Source organism: Populus euphratica, unplaced genomic scaffold (assembly GCF_000495115.2).
Source record: "Populus euphratica unplaced genomic scaffold, PopEup_1.0 scaffold31.1, whole genome shotgun sequence".
Classification (NCBI taxonomy): domain Eukaryota; kingdom Viridiplantae; phylum Streptophyta; class Magnoliopsida; order Malpighiales; family Salicaceae; genus Populus; species Populus euphratica.
In genome coordinates, this window is record NW_011499850.1 from 2,006,053 (window position 1) to 2,017,154 (window position 11,102).

Genomic DNA, 11,102 nt, shown 5'->3' on the forward strand with positions numbered 1-11,102 from the left:
AGTGAACATGGTGTTAGTATTCTGTCATTTATCTGAGAAGCCACTAATAAAATTTTACACTAAAATGACGAGGAAACTTATCCTTTTTTGGGACTTTTTTTTCAATACCAAGACAATAAGTACTAATCAAAGAGTGTAGTAAGCTGAAATGAAAGTTTAATGTGGATTGCAGAAAAAAGTTGTGATGAAACAATTGGAATCGTGACAAGTTAAGTTAACAGCAACAGGAAAGGAAGATTACAGAATGTTCAATTGAATAGAATTTCCAATGCAAGAAACATACCAAGATGCCATTTCTTCAAGTGCAAACAGCACACCTCCAACTGGGGCTCGGAAGCCAGCAGCAATTCCAGCAGCTGATCCACATGTTACAAGATCTCGTCGGTCTCGGTCATTTTTGAAAAAATGAAGCCATCTCCATGTTAATCTAAATCTTTTGGATCCACCCTGACCAAGCAATGCTGCAACACATGCTCCAGTGTGCACCATTGGCCCTGCCTTTCCAACAAAAAGAGATGAGGAAACTGCGGATATGCTTCCAATAATCTGCAAAATGAACAAAAATACATGAGGTTTTCTGTTGCCATGCAAACAACAAACTGCTCTTAAATTTAAGCAGAGAACATCAACAAGAAATCAGATAAGCCAAATCGCCCACCCAAATGGAATACATAGTCGGTCAATGCAAGTTATAGAACCCAAGCTATTCAAAACAATCGAAAATAGAAAGAAAAAGAAAAGAAAAGAAAAGAAGCATTCCAAATCCCACCTTAACAATCAAGGTTCGCAAGGAAAATATTCCTGGCGCGTCCACACCATTCAGGTAAGCCTTAACTTCTGGAACACCTGAACCAGCAGCAGCTGGTGCTATAAAAGCGGTGATGATAGATGCAAAAAGGGTAAGAATCAAATTAGAAACTGAGAACACAAAAAATGCCATCTCAAACCTGCAAAAAATTCAAAAAAGAATGCATTAAATACCATTCCCACTCTCCCTGAACTCAAAACACTTTTCTCCTCTTACAAAACAAGATTAAAAGAATTTCCTTCACAACAAGGAAATTCAAAATGCTTGAATCAAAATATTTTCTTAAACATTCCAACAAGCCACAGAAAAACAAAAGGAAAAGAAAAAAAGAAACTAACTTTCATAGTAACTTGAAAAAAATAATCTAAATTAGCTCTGAAAAACAAATCGTTACAAGGAAAAATCAATTCCCCACTTCATATGCATAGAGAATCAGAAAGAAATTATAATGGAGTCTCAAACTTTGATAAAAAAGTAAAAGGAAAGGAAACCAATATGTTACCATAAATAATAAAACATTACCTCTTGGCCAGCATCATATTGGAGGTGACCACAAACTTCAAGCCAGCAATATTTTCCACAGCAAGATTATTAAAAAACCCAATAAGGCTAACAATCAGGCCAATGAAGAAACAAAGTAACCACTTCACTAACACATACTGAAATATTTGTATCCTTCCACCACTCCTCCAATCTTGTTTAAAGAGATCATTCTCAGCAATCCTGCCAAATTCAGAGCAAAAAAAAAAAATTCAAATCTTTAACTGAAATAAACCAAAAAAGAAAACGAAAGTAATGAAAGATGAGATTTTGGAAACTGGGTTTTACTCGTAATCAAGACTTTCAATGGGGCAGACATTAGCTCCAACGATGGCAACTTGAGAAGTGGAGTTGACATTTGATCTTTCAGACGTAAGAAGAGGAATGGTAACAGACTCTTGGTCGTCGTTTGCTTCTCCATTGATAGAATGTGTTGCCATAGTATTTATTTATTTTTTTTCTTTTTAAGGTTCTGTATCTGGGTTTTCTTTTTCAGTTAATGACCACCATTAGCACAGACAACAAGAGAACAGAGTTGCAAGTTGTGATTTGTGAGATGGAGAGACGATGAGGAAGTGAACGTATTTGTGATGGAGTGGCCCTTCGCCTCTGATTTTTCTTTTCTTGATTTTTTCTTTATATGTATGTATACCATCAACATACATCATGCAATGAACTCAAAGAAAAACCTACTTTCACCGTAGCAATTAACGGTAGGAATGGCAAATTTGTAATTATTTCTAATTTCTTCACCGTAGCAATAGCAGATCTGTAATTTTGTGCACTTTTTTTTGCTTTAAAAAAAAAGACAAAATACTCAAAGAAAACTTCACTATAGAAATCAACTAAATGGCAAATCTGCAATTTTCCCTTCATTGCAGCAGCCAACGGTAGAAATGGCAAGTCTGTAGTTTTCTTCTACTTTCTTCGATGTAGGGGTCACTGTAGCAATAGAATACCTGTATTGCACTTTTTATTTTTTTTGCAAAATTTTCTTTTCAAAAAAAAAACCAAATTTAACTGTAAATTTTTTTTCCTTTTATTTAACTGAAAATGTTTATAAAATGACATCAAAAAAACTTTACTACACACGATTTAATTTATGATATAATTTGAATTAAGTAAAGATTATAATCGATAGTTTTCAAGTTTAATTTTTTAAATCAAGTTTAATAATAATATTAAAAAAACATTTATCATTTAAAATATTTTATGTTCAATTAAAAAATTTCTCCAATGATTGATACATTAATTTTTTTGAAACCCATGAAAATTTATTTATGTGATTGTTTGAGTTTGGAACCTTTAATTTGAATCTCGAAAAGAAACTTCATTAACTCATTAATTTTTAGGGTTTGTTGGGGTTTGTTGCTTTTCACTCCAACAGCACCTTGTAATGGCGAAAAAGAAAAGAAGTGCTCCTTGCTAGCGATGTCGGGCTGATTTTTCCACCTGTATTGTTTGTTCTCTTGCAATTCCTTGTCAAGCTAGGCCTTAACTTTATCCTTAACCTCAAGCAGATTCGTCATGGTCCTACAAGAATAGTGGTCTGGAAATGTGAGAGAATTACACGGCTATCTGTCATTATGTTCTTTAGCAAAGAAAATTAAACGTCAAGGGCAAGCAAATCTAGCTCATGTTTTGTCATCTCAATCATGGTGATAGGTTTTTCTCCCCTTCTGCTCACTCCTGCCATTCTCGAATGTAATGCAATGGCACCTTCTTCTTCTTCTTCTTCTTCTTCTTCTTCTCCATTGATACATAAGCAATTCCAATGGGGTTTGATTATATGTTGTATTAACCAGTCATTAACCTTATTTATTACTATATCTCAATTGGGTCTTCAAAAAATCATGAATTCTTAATCAGCTCATTTCATTAAAAATGTCAACTTCCTTCGAAACAACATTGTTTTATCGTGCAAGGCGTACCATTACGAGGAAACTCATTGATGATCTAACACGACTCTTTTCCTCTATTTACAGTGATCTCTCCTAATCTGATGAGAGTCATCTATCTGCCCATAAGTTGCTATCCACGTTTGAGAGGAAGCTTCGTGTGGCGCCACTTTGCTCGGAAGGAAGGGACTGGTTGGTGAATTGCAAGCTATTGAGAAAGAAATTATGATCGATAGAAATTTTTCTTTTCACGTGAAATATTTTGGAATTTAAAAAAAATAATGTCAAGTTAAAAATGAAACCTACTTGCTTTTTAAGTTAAAACTTTGTTCAAAGTAATCTACAACATAAATTTTTCAATATAAAACATTAACATAATTTAAATAAATAAAATATTTATCTTTAAAAACTTATTATTAACATGTTCTGAAGAAATTCACAACCCTTTAAAAGTTATATCCCACGTAAGGAAAAGATAAACTTTCTTAGAGGTTTATTTAGTGTAAATGTGGAAAGTTCAAATTGGACATAGCTCGTATAATTTTTATATTGGTTAAATGTACTGAATCATCTTGAAATAAATTTTTTATTATTTAATTTTAACTTTAATATAGGCAAGAAGTTAAGTATGAGATTTTTTTTGTCAATTTCACTTTTTTTTTCTTGAGTTTACCCTTGTATTTTTTTTACTTGCTAGTTAACCAAGTTATTTTTAGATTGGTCAAGTTAAGACAATTTTCATAAGATTTAATTTTAAACTCAAGATAAATAAGAAATCAGATAGGAGGTTTCAAAGTTAACTAGCTATCTTAGTTTTTTAACAACCAAATAACCAAATAGTTCTTGACAACTTAAATATTTCTTTGTTGTGTTAAGAAAATATTTTGACATGTAACTTAGGCTTGTAAACTACTATTTGCTAATAAATCTAAGGCTTAATTTATTTACTAGAATTTTTTTTAAGAAATGAATTCTTAAAAAGTAAATTATTTTTCAATATTTGGTAATGTTATGAAAAATTAGTTAGAAAAGATTTTCTAGTGTGTGGCCATGTCAAGAAAAATAAGATGAAAAATAACTTATTAATATTTTAATTTTTTAAAATTTATTAAAAGAATGAGGACCAAATCTTATAGATAAAGAAAGTTGAAGGATGAAATTTAAAGAAAATATGAAATATAACTCTAAAATGCATAGATTTTTTTATTGTCCAAAGTTATATTGTTGATTATCTCATCTATTATTATGGATGAGTTGTGTAATTTTTTTTTTCACTTTAATTTTTAAGTTTTTTTTCTAGTAATTTAGTTTTGATTAAAAATTAATTGCTTTTTATTTTTTATGAAAGGACGAAACTAAAAAAATAAAGATAAAAATAAAAAAGACATCAAATATGGATGACATGATATAAATTTTATAAAAAATACACTTTGATTCTTAAACTTTAAAAATCATGCAAACTATATAATTTCAGTATTTTAATATTTTTTCAATTTAATTTTGTTATAGAAACTTATTTTTGTTATTTTTCAACTCCTAATCCATATATGAGAGATAGAGGTTGCCAAATTCTAGTGATGTAAAAAAATATTATTGGCATCAACTTAAACCATTAAAATAGATAATGTTTTATGTCAAATTATTCCATTTGATTATAAGAGTTTATATTAAGTGTTTTTTTACTTTTAAAATGCATGAAAAACATATATGAGTTTAAGTTAATTTTGGTTTTTGAGATAATTTTGTAAGTATTTTAAAATTAATGATAAATTTTTCATGATTTCAATAATATTTTTAATAAAATAAATATTGAAAAACAAGATTTTAAATCAAACCCGTCCGAATTTCAAAATTAATTAATTAGTTAAAAGCTCGGGAAATTCATTGATGCTCTCCCGCTCCTTCCCTCTATTTACCCTCAGTGATCTCATGAGCTCCACGTCTATTTGCCCACAAGCTGATGTCAACGTTTGAGAGCAAGAAACTTCGTGTGGGCCCTTTTTGCTCGGAAGCAGCGGACTGGTTGGTGAAAATTGCAAGCAACGGAATTGTTTTTCTTTTTTCTCCCTTTTTTATCGCTTTTATATTTCTAATGCCGATCTCACTGGTTGGTAGATGCCAGTGTAGCAGGTAGAATGATCCATGACTTGTAGAGTGACTAAGCAAACGTTATACGTTATTCTTTATTTTTTTAATATATTAAAATAATATTTTTTTTATTTTTTAAAATTTAAGCATAAAAACTATAAAAAAATACAAAAACAAAAAAAATTAAAATTTAACGAGAAACAAGGTTAACCTCAATGACAAACAAGTACTTAATCAATTTGAAGGTTCAGTTAAGTAAAGCATTACCCCAATTAAACCTGACTCATCAAGTTGATTTTTTAATAATTTAACGGGGTTGAATTGAATATAGTTTTTTAAAAATATATTATTTTAATTAAAATAATTAACTTAGATTAATTTTAATGTCGAATATCTTGAATATTGTAGGTGGTTTGGTTTCATTTTTGTTTTCTTAGGATAAGTTATTTTATTTTATTTTGTATGGATTCAGATATTTTATTTATATAAAAAATATGTTCATTAATAACCTCCACAGTCCACAGCACTTGTAGTTGTTCCTGGGAGTCGAGTTGCACGGTAAAATCATGGGTTCTTTTTTTATAAGAAAAAAAATTATTTCATTTAACATAATATCAACTAACTTCACTAACCATTGGAGTTTTTGGGCTTGATGGTTGCTATAGAATAAAAAAAAAAACTGAATTAGTATGAACTTAAAAATAAAAAAATTATATATATATAAATATAAAATTAACTTTTTGTATTGAAAAAAAAATTATATATAAAAGAGGCTTCCCCCTATCACTTCCATCAGATGCAGGTCCAAGCAAAGGAAGGAAGTCAGTCTGAACCGCAATTTGCCAAATAATTTATTTTGGCAATGCAGTCAAAGCAAAATCCAACTTTGATCCTTTTGAACCACACACTAGGCAATCCATCTAGTCCAGGAAGGCAGTGCCCTAGAATCATTGTCATTTACCAATATGACTCTGAAGGGGGTAAAAAAAACATGTGCTGAATACTGTGCAGGAAAAAAAACTTAAAACACGTGTTGAATACTGTGCAGCTAGTAGACTCTACATTCACACAAATCATGGTGGATAGACACTGCATATTTTTTTTATTATTTATTTTGATTATTAAAGTTTTATTTGGAGTGATTTAATTTTAATTAAAAAATAATTGATTTATATTTTTAAGAGATGTATAATTGAAAGATATAGATGGTGTAAAAAAACACTTGCATTCCTTAAAATTTAAATAATTAGTTTAGGTACAAAAAATATTTATATTGTTTTTTAGTTCATAATTACAAAAAAAAAAAGAAAGAATAGTAGTTGAATTATAACGATTAAATAAAATTATCATTTAAATCATTTCAATTATCAAAATGAATCTTTTTTAATATTCACGGAGTACATGAAATGGGAAGGATTTAATGATAATTATTTAGACTCGCAATATTACTTGAAAAATAAATATATTTATCAATTTAATGTATGAATCTATTTATATTATATTATAGTTTAATCAAATAAAAAAATATTTAAAAAATTAAAATTTAGCAAACACGTCAGGGTAATTATCTTGTTTTGAAAATTAAATATTTTGATTTATATTTTTTTCTTAATTTTTGTAGTTTTTTTTATTATTGTTGATGACTTATTTATTTATTTTTTAATGCATATAGTTTTAATTTTTTTTAATTACATGTATATATAAAAAAAATTATTTACACTTTTAATTTTTTTAACTATAAAATACGCCTAAAAAACTTAACAGGCTGGTGCAATAACCAAGTGTGCTATTTAAATTGCGTTTACATGTAAAGTTGAGAGTTAAAATCTCAATTATTATCTAGTTATAAAACTCGGAGTAATGGATCAATAGGATCTAAGACTTAGTTAACTTGGAATCTAAATTAATCCAAGTTAAAAAAAAAAAAGAATTATTCAACCTGACTCTATGAAAAATCAAAATTAATCAATGATCCAATTAAGTCAAGATAAAACCTGACCCTTAATATTTGTTAAATTAAGAAAAATGATTAAAACATGTCATCTTAATATATATTTCTTTTTTAAAATATATGGGGCAAATCTACAAGTTTAATATTTATCTAATTATATTCTTCAAATCAAATTTTAATTCCTTAGGAAATATGTATTTTGTGCCCCCAACAAACTATATATTTTATCCACGAGCCTTCATTTCTTTGTCAATTTTAAAGTTTATCATAATACATTTTTATTCTCCCATTCTAAAGTTTCTAGCTATGCTGTTCAATGTTTAAATTGGTAACATTGATATTATTGTATTTAATCAAGCAGAAGAATTTATGCATTCAAGTCCCATGACGTTATAACTTAGGAAGAATATATACGTATATTGATTTTTATATATATACAAATTAAGATAGGGAAAATTGATAGTTTATAGATTATGGCCACTCATATTTTCTAATGCCACCAAGATCCAAGAAAGGGTGCCTCAGTGGCAAACTATACAATTGTTATTTCATGACTTTTGCTCTTTATCATGTCATGAGGAGGCAAGCCTTAGCATTTGTGTGTGTATAATTAAAGTTTCGAAACATAAGTGAGACGAGTTAACATGTTCAATTAAAAAAATTATTTTAAAAAATTAAATTAAATTTTAATTTATTTAAAAATATGATCAATTATATCAATTTAATTTAGAGATAAATAATTTAACTGATAAAATTTAAAATTTATACTTTAAAGATTACTTGTTTAAGTTATATAAATTTTAAAATAATTAAAAATTTAAATAGTTATTAATTTTAAAAATTTATAATATTAATTGAGAAAAATACAAGCATATTATTGTACAAAATACAACCTGAATAATCAATGCCCTCCATCTGTCCTGGATTATGCGTGATTACGGGATGAATGCTAAAAAATGATTGGGGCAGAACACTCCGAGGGACAGCATAAACTTATCATTACGAAGTGAAAGGCCTTGGTAATCTTCATGGGTGTCTCCAGTTGCCCATGCCATGTGGTGCCCACTGAGATTCGGGACAACGTTGGACTTCGATCACAGCATGGAACCAATAAAAGAAATAATATATTGAGATGTCTTTCCATGCTGGTCGGTCAGCTTTGCAAGAGCATCATAAAATAATTGGAGACTGCATGGCACTAGCTCTACTGGGTACAACATTTACAGAATAAATTTTATCCCATTCTCTTGTTTTTTCCAAGATCCAAGCTTTCTAATGAAAGTTATAATACAAAGTTAGGAAAAATATAAAAACGGGGCAGTCCATTTTGGACTATATTATTTTTATATTTTTTTTTTAAATTTCAATTACCATTTACCATTAAATAGCAAACAAGGGCTGACATGCCCACTTGCTTCACTTATTTTTTTGTGTATTTTCCTCACAAACCTTATAAATATAACTGTTTTCATAATTATAATAATAATAATAAAAATTAGAATTCCCTTTAAAAAATTAGATTGGATCCTTTTAAATTCGTAGTTTTCTTTCTCAATTCATAATTTTATGAACAGATTACGGATTAATCAAAAAAAAAATCTGGATCACTTTATGTATTATGGAGTTAACCTAGATTAATTGTTTTTAGTTAACCTAGTCTAATTGTTTTTATTAAAATGGTGTGGTTTTTTCTTTTAAAAATAAAAAAATTATTGGGTTTGTTTTTAGTTAACTAAGTCATTCAGGCAAAAAAAATCTAATCATATCAATTAGTTTTTATCAATTAAATATATTTTTCGTTTAATTTAAAATTCAGCTAATTGTAAATTTTTTAAGTTAATTTATCAAGTCTAAATTAAAGAAAAAAAATCAGAAGATGATCAATTATTTAAAATCTTGGATTAGCTTCGCTTATTATATTATTAGATTGTGGTGACAAAAAAAAGAGAGGCCTAACGTCCCGAGTTGTTTAAGAACAGGGCTGGTTGGTCCATATAGGCCTTAATATTGGACTGAAGAACATTTGAAGTTAAACAAAACGGGCCATACTTTCAACTGGACTATGGGCCAAACTGGAATTAAACCTCAGCCCAGCATATATTTATAAAACTTCTCTTCGTTACATCATCTTTATTTATTTTTCATTAAAATTGTTATAATTTTTAGAGCTATCAGAACTAAAAGTTCCATTAAAATGCGCCATAAATATTCTTTAAAAAAAAATGCTTCAAAGTAAATAAATATAATATATTGAGTTAAAATTCACTCTTGTTACTTTATAAGTTCAGGATGGTTGGAAAGTAAATATCTTGTTAATATTACTTTTTAAGAATTTGATCCAAAAAAATATAAGAAAAATATTTTTTAAAAAAAATAAATCAATTGCAACGAAAATTAGCTCCACTGTTCCCAAAAGGTAAGAGGCTTGCTCGGACAAATTTATAATTTGAAGATTCATATTGGATTCCAAGTTAAACTGGAAAAAATATTAATTTAATAATTTTATTTTTAGTGTTGTGGCTAATTGGATCAAATCTAATCAATTCGCTGTATGAACTTTTTATAAAGAATAAATTGATATTATTTTAATAAAAATAATTAACCCCAAACCGAATAATAGGCCACATTCTCGGCCCAATCGAATCACATCTTTTCTTTTCTCTCCTTTTTTATTTTATATTTATCATTGTCCATGTCACCTCTCTTGGTTTTTTAAGCTGCAATGATGCATGCCAGATAATTACTAAATATTTTATATATATATTTTTTACTTTTCATAAATTTTAATAATAATTTCCATCAAATATATAACTAAATTCAACAAATCACTCCTATTTAAACTTACTTCTTCTTTTTTTTCAAATTAGGATCACTTTCATGGTGAGCTACTTCAAAAAACAAAACCCACTAAATAACTCTAGCTAGAGCAATCACGATGGAAACTACAACGTAAATAAATCAGTCAACTTTCATGGTGAGCTACTTCAAATTTCTTTGAAGGTTTGTTATCTGGCTATCTGCCACGTAAGTCGCAACGGACAAAAGCTACATGTGACATGGACAACCCATCATCTATCATGTGAAATGGCTAACAATAAAATAGAATAGTTGACTTTCATAATAGGTTACTTCAATTTTTTTCAATTAAGTCATGTTCTCAAGTTTAGTAAGAGGGAGAGAGGGATTTTTTTCATTTGTACAACACTAAAAAGAAAGGAAAAAAAACACTTCATTTATCTTTCTATTTATTTTTTTACACTATATTTTTATAAAAAAAATCCTAAAATAACTATAGTATAAAAGTATTATTTCACAAATAACATTCATTATCAAACCTATTTTTATGGATTTTAAACCTATTTTTATATAAAAAAATTAGATTTATTTAAGTTTTCTAGAGTTTCATCAAAAACTATCTAGAAAAAAAATTATTGCTAATATATATATCGAGATTTATAAGTATGCATCACCATTAGGTTGGCAAAAAATAAAAATGAAACCGTGTTTTAACACTAAATAAAATGGAAAATGACGATTGGTGGTATTAATGAGGAGGACCATGACGATGCAAGAAAACTGCTCAAAATTGACCTTCAATTTATACTGTAAAAACTATAGACAGTCAGCCTACCAACCAACCTAATTCGTGATAAAATGATCACAAGTTATATGTTTATCTCTAGATATGAGCAGATTTTTATTTTTTTTTGCAAGTGAGGGATCACATGATTGATCAAAGATTTTCTTTGTTGGGTGAAATCATTATCACTGGTGGGGGGGCCCTGCTATCTGGATTACGTACAGTCAATTAAATAAA

The 11,102-nt window shown here is 28.3% G+C and overlaps 1 protein-coding gene across 1 annotated transcript in view; it reads right to left on the reverse strand.

The window, feature by feature from the left end:
- Positions 1 to 1,978, reverse strand: part of LOC105121065 (putative chloride channel-like protein CLC-g) — a 9,174-nt gene extending 7,196 nt beyond the window's left edge. The window contains exons 1-2 of the mRNA XM_011019557.1: positions 1,637 to 1,978; positions 1,331 to 1,531 (exon numbers count right to left, since the gene is read on the reverse strand). Coding sequence (XP_011017859.1) covers positions 1,331 to 1,531; positions 1,637 to 1,788 — 353 coding nt within the window. The 5' untranslated portion in view covers positions 1,789 to 1,978. The remainder of the gene's footprint in view (positions 1 to 1,330; positions 1,532 to 1,636) is intronic.
- Positions 1,979 to 11,102: the final 9,124 nt, after the last annotated feature.